Below are 20,601 nucleotides of genomic sequence, written 5' to 3' on the forward strand. Positions count from 1 at the left end.
TCTGTCAAAAGAGATCTTTACCCTTATTTAAGTTTGGAGGAAATGGTCTGCTGGGAAATAAGGTAGTGGATCCTTATCTTAATATTTGTCATTAGCCACTTGACTCTAACCTGTGCCCTTTGGAGCATAGTAGTTTATCCATCATCCCAGCTTTCATAAATAATCCTTGCAATTCAGGTTTCAGCAAAACCACTACTGGCTTTGTCTGACTTTGTCCAGCTATACCCCTTCCCACATATTGGACCCAAGCTCCCAGCAGGGTTTTCTGCATCTGTTTGTAACTAGATCTAGTATCCTTTGGTGAATTTAACCTTGGGTGAGGGCCAAACTCCCACCCAGCCACTCACTTGCTCCCTTTCCTCAACAGGACAGGGGGAGAAAACAGGATGAAAAATCTTATGGGTCAAGATGAAGACAGGGAGATTGCTTACCAGCTACCATCAGGGGCAAAACAGATTTGACTTGCAGAAATTAATTTAATGTATTGCCAATTAAAATAATTTAGGCAGTGGGAAACAAAGACAAAATTTAAAACACCACCTTTCCTTGCCTTCCCCTTTTCGCAGGCTGAACTTCACTCCTTTGTTCCCAACTCCTCCTGCCCCCTCCCAAGTAGTGCAGAGGGGATGGGGAATGAGGAGTTATGGTCGGTCCATCACAGTTCCTCTCTGCCACTCCTTCCTCCCTGAGTTAGTGGGGGTCCTTCCACTGCCTGCGGTCCTTCAGGATAAGCCTGCTCTAGTGTGGGCTGTCTGTGGACTGCAGTTCCCTCAGAAAGTATCCAGCATTGCAGTGTGGGATGCTTTATGGCTGCAGTGTGGATATCTCCTCTGGCGTGGTCTTTTCCATGGGCTGCAGGGGAATCTCTGCTCCAGCATCTGGAGCACCTCCTCCCCTGCCTTCGTGTTTGCCTGCTGTTTCTTGTTCCTTTTTTTTTCTCTTTTTCCTTCTCTGCCTGTGTGGCGTTCTTGCCCTTTCTTAAATATGCTTTTACAAAGGTGCCACACTCTTGGCAGATGGGCTCATCTGTGTCCTGTGGTGGGTCCATTGCAGAGCTGGCTGGAACCACCTGTGTCTGGCATGGGGCAGCCCCCAGCGTCTTCTTGAGACCCCCCTGGAGCTCTTCCATTACTAAAACCTTGCCATGTACACCCAGTACAGATCCTTACAAAGGCTTTGGTGTAGAGAAGTGTCAGAGTCTTTCCTTCTCCAGCATTTGTGTCTCCTGTCTAGGCTAGCCATGGACACTGAGGGAAGCCACATTCCTCACTAATTGGCATCATGGGTTCCCCAGCTCTGATTAATAGTACTCTTAAAGCCTCTGCGGTACATTCTGCTGACACATTGCAAAAGGGAAAGGCCAGGGTAGAGAGGAAACTGGAAGGGTTCCCAGTTTTGGGAGCCATCTGCCATCATATGCAAAAAGCCTGTCCCAGGCCAAGTTGTTGCCTTGTACTCTTTGTCTGCCAGACTGAGTGGAGCATCCAGTGTAAGAGAGGGACAGGGAAGAAAGTGGGAAGGTGACAAATGCTGACGGCCAAGCAGAAGTTTCCCAAAGCTTCTCGTGCTTCTGGCTCACCTGCCCTCTTATTGCCCCCACCAACCAAATCCCATTATCCCCATATCCTCACTATATTCTGTGCCTGTTCACTTCTGAGTTCGAGAGCCGTTGTATTATACAGTATACAGCCCTGCCCAGATACTTAGAGAAAGATGTAAAGTACTTACACTGCGTGCGTGGAAGCAGGGGAGGATGTTTGCTTTCCTGTGGCAAAGTGCTCTTCTATAGTCATTCCAGGACATGTCATTCCAGGCCAGTACCTGTTAGAAAAAATCTGAATCCATAGAAGGGTCAAGAGTTGGCATCAAAGTTTATGTGACTAAAGTACCTGTGGAAAGGGAGTAATAAGAGCACCTGGGTTTATGGCTTTCATTAAAATTTATTTCCCATTTTTTATGAAGCATGCTGCAACACTGGGTAATTTTACAGTTTTTCAGAGGCTTTAACTTTTCCTTTTTAATGGGTATGGTGGCTTGGCCCCAGCTAGCAGCCAAACTCTCATCCAGCTGCTCGCTCACTCGGCCAGCCCAAGCAGGAGAGGGGAGAATGTAGGATGAACAGCAATGGGTCCCTGGCCCCTTCCTACAGAGGCTACCCTTTCAGCCCACTGCTACCAAAATCTTCCCACCTACACTTGGTACAATGGTTCTGAAACTAATTTGTAAGATATACCTTTACAGTCTCTGGTAAATCTGTATAAACACCTTCACATTAAGTTTTTGAAATCTGGGATGATTTACTCTTTTGGTATTTGCTGTTCTGACTGAATCTGTTAAACATATTCAGTATGCACAGTGATTCTCACCAGGAAATGCAGCTTGCTCAGATATAGCTTGTTCATTGTGGTGCAACGCCTATAAAATGCTTCTGAATAGAAGAGATTTTCTGACATTTGTCTGCCTTTCCTTTTGTGAATGATAGTTTTCACTATTCTGAAACTAATCTCACTGGATTTCAGCTCTGCTTGTGAGATTTTGTATTGGTGGTAGTATATCAACAGTCTATTCCTTTCATTATCTCTGTTAAAAACTGCAATTTTTTTCTTTTTTTTTTTCCTTGAGAAGTGTTTCTGTTTTCTTACTTTTTGCAAATCTTTTTCATATTTGTTCATATTTTATGGAATAATTAACAAATTATTAAAAGCATTTTCTAGCATTTTGCAGACTTGCGTGTTTGTGGACAATGTCTTCAACTTTTAAAATATGTACCAATTTATTTTCAGAACCTTTCTGCATGCTCTTCGTTTACATCAAACTTCAGTGAATAGCCTAGTCTTTCTAGGCCGTTGATGAAAATTGGGGTGTACACTTGTTATACATGGCTTGTGTCAGATGTTGTGAACTAACTCTTCTTTTCAGCAATGGGAATTTGAAAAGTATCTTAGCAAATCAGTTGATCACATTCTGTGAAGCCGGATTTGAGTCTATGTCTAAAATTAGTAGCTTCGGGGCTTTTAGTATTAGACTCTAAATTGCAATTTCCTGTTTTGCAAAATCACATTCATCCTTTGCAGCTTCACTAATACTCTCTTCCAGCATTTTCCCCTTGCTTTTTAATATCCCTTAACTAGTGCATTTTATCAAGTTCCTGTGCAAGTTTGGTATGGGGCAGATGATGCTGGTTTTATCTTTCTTCTGCAGTTTATCAAAGTTTGAACTATTTTTAATCCTGACATTCACTGTGGCTTCTCTTATTTTTCTTTGACATATTTATTAAACCAATTATTTGTATTTCATTTATATTAAACATAAATTACTTCTTGAGTGACGAGACAAAGATGTTTATATTTCTGCTTTGCTGTGTGTTGGCAAAAGCATCCAGAGCACATTGGCTTTTCCCCTGTTCTGAGCAGCAACAGACATTCACAATAGAGTTCAATCGTGAAATGAAAAGTTCATAAATATATCATGGGAGAAACAAATTAGCTCTAATTTGTTACCTAAGCAATCTCCTGGCTTCCAAATAGTCGGAGATTTGAACTCCCAAAATAGATTATTTTCTTATTTTGAGGAGAAATGAATGGATAGGGAGCTACAGTCCTAGTCCAACTTACTGATTGACCAAATAACAATGAATAGAAATGTTAGCAACAGTTATATGCCTATTTCTGAAATACAGAAGCATATTCAGAACTGCACTCCAGCAGCTCACTCTGAATTTAGCTAGCACTTCTCCTAGCAGTGTGGCAATGCTGCTGTATCTGTATTAACCTCTCCTGAAGTCTGAGCCCAAAGGATCCGAACCAGCCTTCCAGACCCCTGCAATCTCGTATTTACATTATGCTGCTCTCAAAAATGCTGCTGATACCTCACAGAATTGTGTTGTACAGGCTTAGCTGAATGAGTGTCAAAAATAGGTTATTTGTAAGTACAGACAAGTTTAAACTGCTAATGTAAACCCAGAAAGCAATGGATTCTCGCAAAGATGAAAAGTGTGTCAGGACTACGCTTCCGAGAGAGACCCTGAGAGTTACACACCAGGCACAGTGCCAGTTCATGGAAAGCTTTTTTTTTTTTTCCCCCATTGAGTAACTTTTTAAAAAGTATGCCCACAATTACACTACTATAAGTAAGATCATATCAAAGTAGAGAATTCTTACGCTTTATAACAGAGCATTTTCCTGAGATTGAGAATGGCTGGTGAAATGGTTGTAGGACCGCACAGCTGTCTTTGGGCTGCCTCTGAAGGCTCTTGGAAGAGAAGTCAGAGCAAAGCAGCCAACATGAAAGAGGTGAATTGTTTTGCTACCCAGCATAAATACAGTGTTGCTGCTTTGGTTTAGGAAAATGTCCTTCTGGGACACAGCTATGATTGCCTGTTCTAAAGCGTCTGTGCCTTCTTTTGAAATGTGATATAGTGACCATTCTGAGACAGACTTCTGAAGTAGATGAAGTATTTGATCTGTTTGCACCAATCCCTGTATTCTTGGTCAAAACTTCCTACCTGGTGCTTTTCCCATAAAAAAGAAAATTCGAGTGCACATGTTTTAAGTTTTATTAATATTCGTTACTTTATACCCTTCATACCCTTCAGCCTTTTGTTCCCTTTCTTAAATTAAAAAAAAAAATAAAAATTCTCTTCAACCAGAGAACAGAAAGAGGTTAACTAATCTGTACTAGAAATCATTCACTCATCTTCATTTTAGAGCCTGATGTTGCTCTTCAAAAAAAAAAAAAAAAAAAGGAAAAGGAAATGCTCCTTGTTTTCAAGTAGTGAACAGCTGATTATTCAAAGACTCTGAAAAGTCCCCAGGCCTTTTTCTCAGGTATTCTTTTCTTCAATTCAGTGATCTGGATAGTCTGTATTAAGTTACTCTGGATTGTCCACCCCTTTTGTCCTCTCCAGTGACTTTGGGGTTTTCCTAAGCCTGTAAGGATGTTTTCAACAGTCTGGATTTGATCTGAAGTTCTGTAATCAAATTGTTATGCTTTCAATTTTATTTAATTTTTTTTGGTTGTCACTTGAGTCTGACCATTAGATTCTGTACCCTGCTTACTGTGCTCTTACAGTGTACGTTCACAGCACGGAGAGAGGCTGTCTCATGAGGACTGAAATGTAATCGTGTTCCTGTCATAAGCTCTGTGAAGACTTGCAGATATAAGATGTCTGCCATGTTCTACTTAAAAGCTGACAGTAGTGTGAAACCGCATCCACTGAGAACGGGGAATTCGGAACAATTTAACAAATAATTCAGAACAAGAATTAACTACCCTGTGTACTCTGGTTTCCATGTCTGTGGCTGACTTGTAAGAGCCTTTCATAGTCTTTCTTTATGCTTACATAGATACCACCAGTAAAAAATGTTGATTAAAGCTTCATACTCCATACTTTTACTTATGCTTGTACTTTTAATGTTCTTTTCTAGTTTCCAAATAAAACAGTAGCCCAAGTTGCCTGCAGTATGCTGAACATGCTGATACATTACGTACATAGGCTTCAAGTGTATCAAGCTGATTCACCTTTAAGAATTATTCAAGTAAGTAATTTTTAAAAATTCAAAAATTTTAATTCTTTTAAATGTATCAGTAAAATGTATTTTGCTGAAATTAAAATATCAGAATATTGACAAGTATGTTTCACAAATTTCCACACAAAAGTAGAAACATCACCTTGCTGAACATTGTGTGGGTTCACATTGCACTTACTTGCTGACTCCAATACTAATATGTAAAATGGCCCTATCGTGCTTATTTTTTCTCCAGCACTACTGTCATTATTTACATGAGAATATTGTCAATAAAGTGCAAATTTTTTGTAATATTCAATATCTTCGAATGTTTATTTAAGTTTAATGAGAAAGTGATTACTTAAAATATGGGTCTGCAATTGTATTTTGCATATCCATATGCAAACCACTTTGCATTAAAGTATTTCAGTATAAAGCAAAAATAATTATTTTTAATATACTTTAACAAGGAAGTAGGCAGTGGCCTCTGTGAGTCTCAACCACAGGGAAAATATAGAGGTCTCCCAGGTAATTGGAAAGAGAATTGTGTGGAAGCTTCTTAAGAGGTATAGCAAAGCATTTCTCTCCTCCTCTGTAGTCATATTGTTGATTAAGTAGAGGCAGGGTGTTTACAAATTCTAGTAGATCTAAGAAATATTGGAGCACAAATAGCCCTTTACACAAACCCACATTAGGCTCCTTTCTGCACCCTACAAGTGTGTTGAATCAAGTTCTCTTCCTGCCTGAATATTTGGAGTAGCTGTGTAATTTCATTGTCCATAATGCACCTACGTCAGTCAAGCAGAACCTATTCCTTCAACATCTTCTGCAAAATTCAATTTAAAGGATTTCATTCTAAAGAAAAAGTGGCAAGGAAAACTGTAATTTGTCTCAAAAGAACTTAATAGAATTTAACCATGAATCTAGTATTGTGTCACATCTACCTGCTTAAAAATGTTTTAAATTTAAACATTTAAGCTGTATTTTTAAAAAACCTATGGTATATTTTCCCCAGATTCTGATAGCAACTATTACCCATCTGCTACCCAGTACAGAAGCTTCCTCTTACGAACAGGACAAGAGGGTAAATATTTTCCATTTCTTTTTAATGTGTCAATTTAATTGCAAAACTGTGTGACATAACATTGTTAAAAAATTTAAGCTGTGCCTTAGAGTAGGGATTCAGCTCTTTAAGTATAATACAGTATAGTTTTCTCAGAATTCCAGCAATATTCTTTATGCAACTGAACTTCTGATGTTTTCGTAGAAAACATGCATTTTAAATTGATTGAGATTAATTGTTTTCAGTGATTAGAAAGTCGTCTTTTTCCTTATCTTGAGTGAACTTACAAGCAAAGAAAGTAATGTAGTCTTTTCAAACTTGTCTTATAGTGAAAATACATTCATAACTTGTAGACAATACCTTTCAAAATATGTATGAGATTATGAATTTTTGCACTTTCTATTATAAAAGTACATTCCTGAGCAAGATAGCTTGTAATCTTCAGAGGAATTTGATTGGTGTCACCCTTCAAAACAATTGCTATCTTTTCGTATTTTCAGTGGGCCTTCGTCCCCTAGCTAAGACAGGCTCCTTCTTCAGCTGATACTCAGAGTAGTACTTTCTGCCTCCTGAAAGCTGTCTCGCTTCTGAATTATGTGGCTTTGTTCTAGGAATTTGGGACACAGTGGTCATTTAGACTTGGGTGCTTTGGTGCACTTTATCACTGACAGCTCTGTTGTTCTGGGCCACCTATTCCTGCAGGAGCTGACATTCATGGCAGGGTCGTTTTGGCCTCCAGAGCTCCCTTTTGCCTCTCCTCTCTGCTTGTGAGGAGGCAGTGGCTGTTGTAGGCTACATCAGTGTGCCAAGCTAGCCACCTTTCCGCTTGAGATGCTTCTTCTAAGTCAATAAGTTTCCCCATGAACCGATGCTGATCACTGTACATCAAATACCATACCAAAAATTGGCTTCCCTAGTTTGACAAACCTAGTCCTAATGGGTTTCTTAAAAATTGGTTTAATATAAAAATACTCAGAGCCCTTCATCATTAAGTTTATCATATGGTGCCTCTGAGAGACAAACCTGTAATGTATTATGTGAAATGAGTATGATGTTTATACGTCATTTATTAGTAAATTAGTTAAGTGGATTTTATTTGAAAGACTTTAACTTGGGAAATATTTTAGAGAATCTTGCAGCTGTTTATCTGAATTGTTTCCTCTTCCACAACTAAGTTTTAGAAATTAAAAATAATTATTTGAAGCCAATAAGCTATTAATAATTTGGTGTATATCTGTGTCTTAATCCAATTCTGTTGTACAGTCTTTAAAATAATCCCCTAGAGGGAGTTGGTTCTTTTGCTGGCTGAGTAGCCTACCATACAGAAAGCAGTTGGATTTCTTTCAGGTGATACCTGGTGCTGTGTGGCATTATTGACATGTTGTGAAGGAAATTCTGTGTTACTTATAAAGCAACAAATGCAGCTGAAATAGTTCAGTTTTGTGTAATCTTTGATTCACTTTACAGTGAGGTTTATGTGCAGAATGGCGCATCAGCCTCAATTTGTACCTGTATAATCTGTTATTTTAAAAACAGCACCCTACAAATCCATTTTGAAAAATCATGAGTATCCTCTTAAGCACAGTATCTGCTCATAGACTTATGATGAGAAACTGTTGTATGGATGGTCAGTAGCTAAAGTTTTTACTGATGCCATAGGTTTTGAAGATACAGTGTCTTTTAAACAAGCGTGACCTGCCATTACTGCAGAAAGCTGACTCTACTGAGTTGAGAAAAGAAAGTAAAACAGAAGTAAAATAGTGATAAATGTGAAGTAGCAGGTGCTGGTTTAATTGATTTGTAATTGAAAGTGTTTGTTCCAGTTGGTGGTTTCTTTACTTCTGTGCTTATTGGATTGGATAATGGCCTTGCCATTAAAGACTTTGCTGCAGCCTCTTCACACTACAGGAGCAGAAAATGATAAGACTGAAAGATCCGTTCTTAATTGTATATATAAGGTACATGTTTCTTTACTCACTAAATGAGAATTTCTATGTATAGAGATAGTGTCAGTTTTCATGGAAATGAAGACACAGATTCCTGTAAGCTGACCTCCGTTCTACTGCTGAAATGTGGGGTGCTGTCTTAGTTCTTACATGTTTTACTCTAACTGCTCGAGTTTTGGTATATTTGGAATTGTAACTTTGTCTTACGTTTTGTGATATTTAGCCAAGTTACTTTTGTATGTCATACCAATAGGAGACATTTTGTTGCGGAAGACCAGGTATACATTTAAGACAGATGAGGAAGTAGCTTTTTTATACCAAGTAATTTTATTAAGTAAAAAGCACTAAGTTATAATTGCTGTCTGTAGGGACACAGAACAAAGATAGGTATTTTTTTTTTGCAAGGGAAGGGGATTAAAACCTCCAGCAGCTTAGACCTAGCATATGTAATTAAAGAAGATAGGAGATCTAAAAATAAAGGTAGCTTAGTGATTTGTTGTAAGTTGTGTTTTTCGTTTCTTTATTGTTAAATTCCACTTCAGTGTAGACGCTGTTTTAACAATTTTTTTTGCAGACCAGGGAGTGTTTCCATAAACATTAAGCATCTAAAATTTTCCAACATTTTGTCCTGCCTATCTGGTTCTAACAAATCAATTAAAAATGTAAATAAAAATAAACTTAATTTCTTATAAAACTATCAAGTAGAAATTTCAGTAGTTAATGCCATGAAATTCTGGTTTTGTTCTAGGTTCTGCATGGTTGTGTCTATGGATCTCAGTGTTTTAGCAACCCTAAATATTTTCCTCTAAGCCTTTCTGATTTGGCATGTGTGGATTATGATCCTTTTATGCATTTAGAAAGCTTGAAGGAACCAGAACCACTGCATTCTCCAGACTCTGAGAGGTCTTCTAAACTTCAGCCAGTCACTGAAGGTTTGTAAAATTGCCTAAATACATTTTCTTTCAAAAAGATCTTATCTTGGTTTCCAGTATTGAAGTGTTTGTCTAAAGCATGTTTTAAATTATACCTAGACACTAGGTAAGAACCATTAGGATGGAATGAGCTAACATAATTTTGAGCAATTACTGTTCGATTAAGTGAAATAAGTATCTTCTGAACAACATGAAGATCAATTTGATATGGATTCTTCTGTGCTCTGTGTATCAGCAAAAAGTGTTAAGTACTGCAACATGGATAAACGTTGCTTTTCATTTTACTTTCAGGAAATTATTTTTTCTTAATTTTGCTCCTTTTTCTAAGAATATTTGGGATTTTTTCCTATCTGAGCTCGCAATATTGTAAGCTCTCTCTGATTTTTTTTTTAACCTATCATGATTCATTGTCAATCTATTTACACTGTTTAAAACCACAGTTATCTAAAAAGAGAGAAATTTTATCTCATCTGCCAAGAACCTTAAGAGACCCAGGAATTAACATTTTTTTCAGAACTCGAAAATAAAAACAAAGAATCGAGACCCTAAGCTACAGAGGAGTAGCATATATTATGCAGTGTATCTAGTAAATATCAAATGGCTACGTTGGTAAGAAAATTGAAAAAGATGAGATTAATACTGATACCAGAAACTCTGTGTAGTGCTATTCTCCCTCCATATTAAGTTGTTCCATTTAGGCTTCCTTAAAGGTATTAAGAACCAGATAAATGCAGAAGCTCTTTGTAGCAGCTGTGTGCTAACAGCAGGTGATTTTGTGGTCTGTAGTGACTACGTGCTGTTTTTTATGTAGAGAAAATGGCTAATCATTGTGCCCTTGTCTAAGGCATGCTTCATCATCCTCAAGTACTTTTTTGGCCAAAGAATTCTAAACATAGAGCTGTCCCCTAATAAGCTCAGTATTGGATTGAACAAGTCTGATTTGAGAACTATTGGCAGGAGGAGCTGTAATTATTAAATTTACTGAAGAATGAAGCAAGGTACTGTAGTTGGCTTTTTGTCAAATGGCTGTGGTCTTATTAGTAAAAAGTAATCATCTGCTGGGTCAGGATGAAAGAGGCTTCGAAGGATTCATTCTGTCCTAATTACAGTCTCACCTATACATATTATGTAAAGCTAATATTTAAAGCATTTGCCAAAATTAACTTCCACTGCATGTTCTATTACAGTGTAGTGAATTGTAGTAGCTTTTTATGCCTGGCATCTTTTGTATTCTGTAATAATCTGTAATTATGGGTTAGCAGCAAATGCCATGTGGCTTGTTTAATCTGACAATCTGAAAAGACAACCCTGAATAGATTTCTCTTTAAATGAATGTAGTTGCACAAAGCCTTAACATTGATATCTTCATTTTGCATTTCCGTGCGTGATCTGTTCTTTTATGATTTCTTGGTAAATTTCTAAATAAAAGTAATTTCAGATGTTCCTTTTATCTCTCCAGATGAATTAAAGGAGCCCCATATGTTTTTAAAGTTTCAGGGCTCTGGAATTGTAAGTAGGATTGTGAAATTTAATTGGCAAACTACAGTATTACAATGCAACCCTGGTCTTGCAACCTTGGCACTTCTAGTCCACATTGCCAGGCAGAGAATAAAATTGGCAGTGCTTAACCGATTGCACAGCATCTGTTCCCCCTGGCATTGTTGGAGGAGTGAGAGGAGTAAAGTTAGTGGATAACAACCGGCCTGGGACTCGATCAAGACAGGGGGTCAATTAGTGCGAGCTAGCAGCAGAGCAGCATGCCAATGCTCTTTTTCAATAGAGTAAAAGTGCTATCTTGATATCTTTTTTGAAGGAATGGAAATGGACAGCAGTTGCAGGGAAAGCAAGGATGTTCTACAAAGACACAGTGGGGGTTGCTAGACTTAGGTCTTAGATTGTGACTTAGGGCACGAGCAAAGCTGAAAGTACTGAAACGCCAGAATTCTTAAAGACAGGGTGCTTTTGGTCAGCTTAATAGATGTGATTGATGTACCCTGTTACGCCTCCCATTGTTCAAGGTCAGATCCATCACAAGTTTTATGGACACTTCCCGCAGTATGATGTGGTATGAGACCATGAAGATAGGGGACCTTCAATGTTACAGCTGTGTAGTGGGGATGGGATCTATTGAGAGGCTGGAGCAAGCCCTGCAATAAGCAGCAGAGCGTAGGTTTGATAAATCCTCTGGAAACGGGCAATGTGGGGAGGGAAGAGGACTATTCCCCTCGCAGTTTCAGTAACTTTCCAACTGCTATCTCTCACAAAGGGTCTGTTATACCTAGGATTATCAGTGAAATTTTCTTTGATCTTCTTTGTGTAGGTTTCAGGTAAAGTGGTACGTTGCAGTATAAGACACAAAAAGAATATTTTTGAAATTGTTAAGTGTATTAAAGTGTTAGGTTTAAACCAGAACAACCTTTTAACAGCTGACAATAAAGACGTCAGTAGGAAGCTTTTCTTGCATCATCAGAACTTGCAGACAGCAAGTCTGTGGTGCTTTCATATATTTAAGGAATCACAGAACTTGTCTACATAGCACATGGTTTGGGTAGGAAGGGACCTTTAAAGGTGCAATGAGCAGGGACATCTTCAACTAGATCAGGTTGCTCAGAGCCCCGTCCAACCTGACCTTGGTACGTGAAGGCTGATGAACTCTTCCTTGAGCTCATATTGACAACAGCTTCCTCTAGCTACAGTGCCGGCATACAAGCGCTGCCTGTGCTAATTAACGGCACCTACCTACCCCTGGTTCAGTGTCATTCTGACAGAGGTATGCTTTCTCCAAGGATAGAATAGCATTAGAGCCCTTCGCTGTGCAGTTTAGACATGCAAAAGCTAACTTGGACTGCATTGTGCCATGATCTGCTTCTGATCTTTTACCTGCCATTGCAGGACCACGAACATATATGAGGGAGAGTTAAAATGGAACCTCTCCTTCAAAGCTTTTTTGTTGTTTACATTAAATGATGGAAACATTCAGGAAAAAGTAAAATTGAGGGGGTTTGTGACCCTTGTATTGACAGGAAAACTGGTTACATGAAAGCAGGTAGCATTAAACAAAAAGTGCTATGCATCTTCTAATGTTAATAGATAGCAAAATCAGACTATTGAATAGAGTCTAGTCATAAGGAAATAGTATTCTATAGGAATTTTTTTGCAATTACAGGCAAAACCATTTTGAAACCTGGTCTTCATAGGTCACAAATCTGTTAAGAGTTGTGATTGGAAGGTAGTAGTTGCATTGCATAGATATAGTGGTCCACCAATTACCGATTTCATGGATTTTCCCTCATTTGTCATATTTCTCCAAACATATTTTAAACTCTTTTGCATAGACTGATCATTTTTCCTAATATATTTCAATTTCTGAAGAAAAGGTTTCCCCCATCTGATGTTTAGTCTTAGCTTTTATTTAAAAATTAGAAATAGAAAGTACTTTTAAGGCTTTGCTGTTTGCCTTTTTACTGAAAGGGGACAAAAGGTACACTTTTTAAAAAACACCTTATGGATGGTGCATCCAGATTAGCAGTTTGTGTTTTGTGAGGGATATTCTAGAGGTGGCTTCTCTGAAACTTCATCTCTCTACACCTGAAGCTTTAAATTAGAAAGGAGTGAAACTTCCTTAAGCTGATGGAAAATACAGGTAGCTAAGCTAAACTGAACTCTCTTAGGCTCCCTCTAAATGTAATGGAGAAAGAGAAGAGTTTCCAGAGATTGATTCATTCCATTTCTCCAATTCGGGCTTCTAACTGAGATGAATTGCTCTGTACAGGTGCATCATTCTTTAGATAGCTAAAAGGGTGAGGAGAGTTAAATTCCACCCCCAGTCATTACATTTTCCTTCTACTACATAACTGTAGTTGTTTAGAAGCTGTTCAGCCAAAGTTGAATTAAAGAGTTAACAACATATCTTAAGGAAATTCAGGAATCCTCCATTCATGCCACTGATACAAATTAGTGGTGATGAACCCTCAGCCTTTCCACAAATGAGGTAATTTCAGAGACTGAGAAAAATAGCCAATATAACATGCTTCTAGCAAATTACCAAGTGATCATGTGCACGTATAAATTACATTGCCCAAGCAAAAGACTGTGCCGTTGGAAAGAGAGCAGAGATGAGTTCACTCAGGAAGACAGGTTGGCAAAGCAGCCAGCTAGACTGCTTCAGTGTGTAATGGTACGGCTTAGTTTGTAGAATTTGTGGTAAAGCTGTGATGGCTTGCGTTACGGTGTATTTTGATCTGCCCTCCAGAAACAAGGAGCATAGTTTAGATACTCATTTTAAGAATTCTAGTATATTGAATGTCCTCTTGTTCCTGATTGAGGAGATGTGCTTCTAGGAACAAATTACTAGTAAGTATCCTTCAAGTTGCAGATTTAAACTCTCATATTTTCAAAAAGCATTACTGGGTTTGGGATTTCTTATGCTAAGGGAAACCATCACCAAAATCTGATTTGCTGTGTGGCCAAAATGTTTTGAGACTGCTTTATTTTGTTTCAACATAACAGGTTGAATCTTACAGTTTACTTCTCAGTATGCTGCTTCTAACACGTTCGATTAAAGTTCTCTGTGTCATTTTTAGATCAACAATACTGTATTCTGAGAGGAAACTCAGTGAGAAGTACTGTTCTCATTTTATAAAAGAGGCAATGACAGATTTATATCCCAATTCTTTCATTGTTATTTTAATTCAAGAGTAAAATTTTCAGAGAAAGACGATGGTAGGACTGGGAATGGACCTTCCAAATTTAAATTCCATGTTGCACTCTTTGTATCATTGGATCACCTTTCTTTTCCATATGTCCCCTACGCTCATAAGTGAGTAAATTCATACACATAGGCACAACACAACCATGTTCAGGTTTGAGATCTTTAGGGTTTGCCACCAAACAGTAATAGTAATAATCTATATGCTAACAGGTCCCTCTCATTTCTTCAGGTTTCTCAGCAGAACTTAACTGAAGGCATTTAACCTACACAGTGTGAGACCTCAGGTAGCTGGGAAGCTCACATGTCTTTGCTCCTAGGAATCTGAGAAAAGCATTACCTTACCTATCTGTGCAGGGCCAGCTGCTAAACACTTGGCATAAATAACCTGACAAAGAGGAGCCAGCCTCTGCATTGTCCGGGTGCTGGTTAGTATTGCACTGATAAATTATTCTTCGAGCATCATCCAACTTCTTTTCTCTTTGTCTTCTATAAACTTGCTTACAGTTCCTTCTTATATTTCAGCAGATGGCACTATAACTTAACTTCCTTGTTTGCTGTCAATGTCTGGACATTTAATTCAGCTTCACTGGATGTTTTTGTGTTTGTAAATTTTTAATCCTCAAGAATGTTATACTTAATAAAAATATAATATCTAATTTGTTTATATTAGTTTTCAAGGCCTTAATTTATTAAAATATTTGAGTTTATCAGATTTTTGGAATAGTGTAAAAATTAAGTTGATTCTGCCAACTGTTAACAGGATGAAATGTTTCCCTTTTTGCAGTTCAGATCTCTTGCATGCTTTACCCAGACCTTCTGGGGGAAAAAAAGGCAAATAGATACTAATTGTTTTCTTTTGGAGATGCAGAATGCATCCAGTGCTTCAGAAACTAAAGATCTGTCATGGCAGTCAATATGCATTACAAATTTGCCTTTATTTTTCTAGTTAAACCAATTAAGAGGCCTTAAACTGTAAAAGAAAAAAAATTATTTATTAAACAGTTTTTATATGTATAAATATTGTATTTATACACAGTATAAAGGGACATGAGTTCATTATACCATACGCACTCATCTAAGAGGTTACATTTTCCCAGTAGGTACTGAATGAAAAAGTAACATGGTTCAGAACATTCTGGTTTGATGGATTTTTGGTGAGAAAGAAGGTAGGAGGTGTTTGCAGCAGATCTCAATGTTTAATATAGTTTAAAATATATGATGTAATCATGAGGAATACCATCCTGATTTATCTTTCCCTTGTAAGTCCCAAATTCCAGGGCATCTAGGTCCTGTTAAAAGAAAGAGGCTGCAGAAATATGTGCTTTGCCATATTGATCCTGTTTTCTCTTCTACCTGTGGTCTTCTACAGTGTAATACTTTAGTGCATGGGTTCTTCAGCAGATATTCTGAGCCAGGTGAGGGTTGTTTGCCTGACAGAGTCGCTTTGACCAGCTCTGTACTTCATGGGTAATGTAGAGTGGATTTGATAGAAGAATCCAGTAACAATAAAGTACTAGGTTAGCAGGGTGTGGTATAAACATTAAGAAATTCCTTTTGTGAATTTAGGTAACGTTGCATGCAAGTGGAAGGTATGCAACAAAGGAGGAGGTGGCAAAACCTTATTGACATACCAGTGCATCTCTCAAGATGGTTTTCTCATAAGATAGGCAAAACTTCTCTTTCTCCCTCAAAGTTTTTCCAGCCTGAAACTTCTTAAACTGCAGTTGGGGCATGAGATTTGCTTTTTGAATTTTGCTACTGTTATGTTCTGTTCAGTGTAGAGAGCCTGGTCTTAGATTTGGTACTTTAAAATCATCCAGTATTATTCTCAACCTAACCTACAGCTATATGCTCCCTGGGGAAATTAAGATGGATTAGAGGTTTTGTGCATCTATGTTCCTTTTTTTTCCACAATGTAATGATGTGTATAAATATAAAAATCCACTGCAGTTGGAAATGGACTTCTTACAACACAATTACGATCTCTACTTCATCAGCGATTTAAGATCTATTTTTGCTAGATTAAGAAATCGTGTATTTTAGAAAAACCATGCTGATTACAAAGCTATGGTAAAAGAGGCACAGTAGGCTGTAAAATAATGAAGATGCTTCTTTAACTACCTTATGATTTTTCATTCTATTTATATATGAGATCAGTGTTCATCAAAATACATATTTTCCATTACTGAGTTGGCTGTATCCTAACCTTGCAGTGCTCATCCTCTGTTTAAAACTCATAGAGGAGACCAAAAAACCCACGTGAATCTCAGTGTCATTTTCTGAACTCTTCTTTTAAAACCTGTGTTCTTTCTCTTGCAGTGAAAACTCACATGCAACAAGGATTAATTTCTGTTGCTGCTCGTACTGTGATAACACATCTAGTCAACCACTTAGGCCACTATCCTATGAGTGGAGGTCCTGCGATGCTAACCAGTCAAGTGTGTGAAAACAACGACAATCCCTACAGTGAAAGTCCTGAACTTTCTCCTGAACTTTTTGAGAACCCAAACCTTCAATTCTTTGTGTTAAACAACACTTCCCTGGTGTCTTGCATACAAATCCAAGCAGAAGACGACATGCCTGGGGGAGGACTCTCTGCTGGACTTGCATCTGCTAATTCAAATGTTAGAATTATAGTGCGTGATCTATCTGGCAAATACTCGTGGGATTCGGCCATTTTGTATGGACCATCATCTTTATGTGGATCTTCACAACAAACTTCTTTTGCACTTTCATTATCTCAACAAGATAAACCAGAAGATGCTCTTTCATCTTTTCAGCATGTGGAGGATGTATCTGCAAGGGATGGAATTACACTCCAAGTAAAAAGGAAATTTAGAGACACTGTACCAACATGGGATACCATTAGGGATGAAGAAGATGCCCTTGATGAGCTCCTGCAGTATTTAGGTGTTACAAGCCCTGAATGCTTGCAGAGAACTGGTGTCTCACTCAACACTCCTGCTCCTCAACCAGTCTGCATCTCAGAGAAGCAGGAGAACGATGTCATCAATGCAATTCTGAAACAGCACACAGAAGAGAGGGAGTTTGTTGAAAAGCATTTCAATGATTTAAATATGAGGGCTATGGAGCAGGATGAACCAACCTCACAAAAGCCCCAGTCAGCATTTTACTACTGCAGATTACTTCTCAGTATACTGGGAATGAATTCTTGGGATAAAAGGTAAGAAGAAAAGGCTCACAATTTAAGAACTTTCTTTAAGGAATTGTGCTATTCTTACCATGTAATAATAGTTGATCATAGAGTAGGTTAAGCCAAAAATACTCCAGGCCAGCCAACAAAAGGAGAGGGGATGTGCAACTAAGGGAAAAACGGCAGTTTTCTTCTGCATTTCAAACTGTCATTTAGAGAGACAGAAAGGAACCTGTTGCCTTTATTGCTATTTATATTCTTTCCTTAGAACAGTGTTGGAAGGAGAATTGAAGGAGTGATATCTTTTCAAATCATCCTTTCACCAACTGTACTAAGGGGTACTACCATGGGTAAAGAAGGCATCTTTTTTGCTTTCTTTGCTTCCCACGTATGTTCCTGCAAAAATCATTACCTTTCTATGCCAGAATGGGACTCTGAAAGTGTCATATTCTCAGCTATTGTGTTGCTGGACAGTGTCCTGCTGGTTTGCCTGCTAAGAGCATGCTTGCATGCAGCCTCAAAGCATAGCATCTGTGTTAGCTAACGAAAAAGATGTGTCCCTTACTATTTATTTCAGCACTGGCAACGTTTGGGCATTGTTGGGTATTGTTTAGAACAACAGGAGACAAGCCGTGTTCAGTTACAAAAATAATGTCTCTGTTTACATTATTATTTTTGTGGGGGTGTAATTAGGTGTGTCGCTGCATATATATGTGGGTATGTACAAATATTAGCATCCTAGAATTTAAGGGTCTTTCTGAAATCATCTTTTGGCATAGCTGTCAAATTCCATATTAAAGGCATTGAAATATTTTCTTACTATGAAGGGAAATGAATATTCTGTAAACCAAAAATAATCTGTGTCACTGAGATATCACCGGAATCAGGAAAAATGTTGGTGTTACAACCCCTCTTATTTGGGTCTTTAATTCCTCAAGGTAGTCTGGTTTTGAACAGTATTGCTCTTAAACTCATTCCACTGTGTTTTGTGGGAAACATCTTAAGCGCAGTTTAAAAGAAATTAAAAGTGCCTTTCTTGCTCTAACATGTTGTTTTGTTTTTTCTTTAAATTGTTACAGCTGGCTGGGTGACTAGTGAGCTAAGTTCCGCTTTCTTCTGCAATTCAGAATAGCAAAAGCTCTGTGTTTAATGCACTAACTCCCTAGGACAGTAGATTATGGGAGTGCCTTTTGTCACTAACCATACCTATTGCGGTCTAGTAAAGTCTGCAGCTTATATATGCATCAAAGGGAGTTCTGTCTGTTCTTCTGTAGAGAAGAGACTGATTGCAGTTGGATCCGATAGGTTGACAGAAGAAAGTGGAAAGAAGTAAAGGTTGTATTCAGGGCTATATGGATATAAATGATTTCCTGGAGTAAAAAAAATTTACTAGTATATTTTTTGAAAGATATCTTACTATTTTATATGAGAAAGGACTATTGAAAAGGCAAACGCATTTGTTGACTGTTCTGGTATGGACCTGGAAATGTTCTTGTACCATTCTTGTACTGTTCTATATCCATCAATGAAAAGGTGATAAAAGAGTTACAAATTTCTCTATTTAGAAGGAGCTTTCATCTCCTGAAGAAAAATGAGAAGTTACTTCGAGAACTCAGAAATTTGGACTCAAGGCAATGGTAAATTCTTTTAACGGCTGCCTACTTATTTGTTTTAAGTGTGCTTGTACTTAAATGGCTCTACTTGCATAGGTGTGAGAGTTGAACTCATTTTAAAAATAGTTTTGTAAATTATTCATGTATTTTGCACTGTATTGTAGTTATTGGTGTTGCATTGGTTGCATTGGTGTTATTTGTAGAGCGAAACTCTACAAGTAGAATATCATGAGATAGAACAAACTTCAGAATAACTTAAAATTACAAACATTTGTATGTATAACATGGAACAGTGTTAAAACTTAGATATATCAAAGTCTCCACATTTTAAGCTTTGGCTAATTACTTAGCTGTTTTCCAATGCTGTTAGTATTTGAAGGGATGGAATTCTAGTTGGGAGTTGTAGCATAGAATTAAAAACTTTAAATTGTTTTTGTAGAAATTGAAATAAAATCCAGTGGAGTTTTTAGAAGTGTGGGAAACCACCTTCGGTTGCTCCAGTGTCTAACAGCAAGCTGTGAACAGAAGACGTTGCTGTAGTACTTGAACATTCTTCCTTCGGTTGCATAAGCTGCATTTGCCACAGCATTCACAAGGCCCTGTTGCTAATGGGGGGCACAGTGTCGATCATGCCTGTGCTGCAGGTTTTGCTCGTTTCAGAAGCCCAGCTATTCCATTAGCAAGTGGTACTGCCAGCACCATCCTCCACCTCAGAAGTGGTGAAAGGGGCAAATGCTGTTCATGGATAGCAAAACTTTAGGCTCTAGAAAAGACAAGACTAGAAAAGACAGAACAGGAATGTGGGAATAGAGGTGTTATTCAAAAAGAAGCCATACAGTTATACTTTACCTCCACTATCTTTTTCAATGTTTTAGAAGCTCTGCTCTGTGAGTACTGTTTGCATATTTTGGTTTCGTATTAGTAAAGGCACTGTCATGCAATGGCCATTCTCTGTTTTACAGCCGAGAGACACACAAGATTGCAGTGTTTTATGTTGCTGAGGGACAAGAAGATAAACACTCCATTCTTACTAATACTGGGGGAAGTCAAGCCTATGAGGATTTTGTAGCTGGTCTTGGCTGGGAGGTACTTATTCAAACATTTTTATCCTAAGTTTGTTTACAGAGAAAATTACAGATCCCTTCAGGTATTATAAGTCCTTGGCTCTTTAGCACTACTCAAAAGTACTGAAATACACTGTTTTGCAAGTAGGATGTAGAGAAGAATTCTGGTTTTAATTTCATTAACAATACTAGCTATTTAATTTTAAGCTCCTTCAATTTAAGAAAGTTTGTGCAGGCAGAGATGATTCTTTAATGCATAGTCCTGCACTTGGCTTTCATGGACTGATTAGGAGGCATCTTGATTGCCCTGTAGTTCTGTAAAGTGTTAAGTCCATTGAAATTTGAGATTTGCTCAAATTTGGGAATCCAAAAAATACAAACGTGCAGCTTCTCTCATGCTCCCTCCTTCCTGCCTTCCACTGCAGGCATGTATCTGTTCACACACTCCACTCCGTGTCCCTCCCAGCAGTCAGGAATGCTGTGATGTCCCCCATTGTCCATATGGACCTGTAACTCTTTAGGCACTAGTTTGATACTGTGACAAGGATTTCTTTTTTTGCATCCTTGCTGACTGCACAGGTTTAACTTCCATTGTAAAGTTCAACTCGGCA

At 38.0% G+C, this 20,601-nt stretch overlaps 1 protein-coding gene across 1 annotated transcript in view; it reads left to right on the forward strand.

The window, feature by feature from the left end:
* The window catches only part of RALGAPA1 (Ral GTPase activating protein catalytic subunit alpha 1), a 124,300-nt gene that overhangs the window by 60,964 nt on the left and 42,735 nt on the right, over positions 1–20,601 (forward strand). Inside the window, exons 29-35 of the mRNA XM_035902040.1 lie at positions 5,427–5,537; positions 6,523–6,591; positions 8,394–8,528; positions 9,265–9,448; positions 16,479–17,343; positions 18,879–18,950; positions 19,889–20,012. Coding sequence (XP_035757933.1) covers positions 5,427–5,537; positions 6,523–6,591; positions 8,394–8,528; positions 9,265–9,448; positions 16,479–17,343; positions 18,879–18,950; positions 19,889–20,012 — 1,560 coding nt within the window. The remainder of the gene's footprint in view (positions 1–5,426; positions 5,538–6,522; positions 6,592–8,393; positions 8,529–9,264; positions 9,449–16,478; positions 17,344–18,878; positions 18,951–19,888; positions 20,013–20,601) is intronic.

The sequence above is a fragment of the Egretta garzetta genome, unplaced genomic scaffold (genome assembly GCF_000687185.1).
Source record: "Egretta garzetta isolate BGI_Z169 unplaced genomic scaffold, ASM68718v1 scaffold79, whole genome shotgun sequence".
NCBI classification, from domain to species: domain Eukaryota; kingdom Metazoa; phylum Chordata; class Aves; order Pelecaniformes; family Ardeidae; genus Egretta; species Egretta garzetta.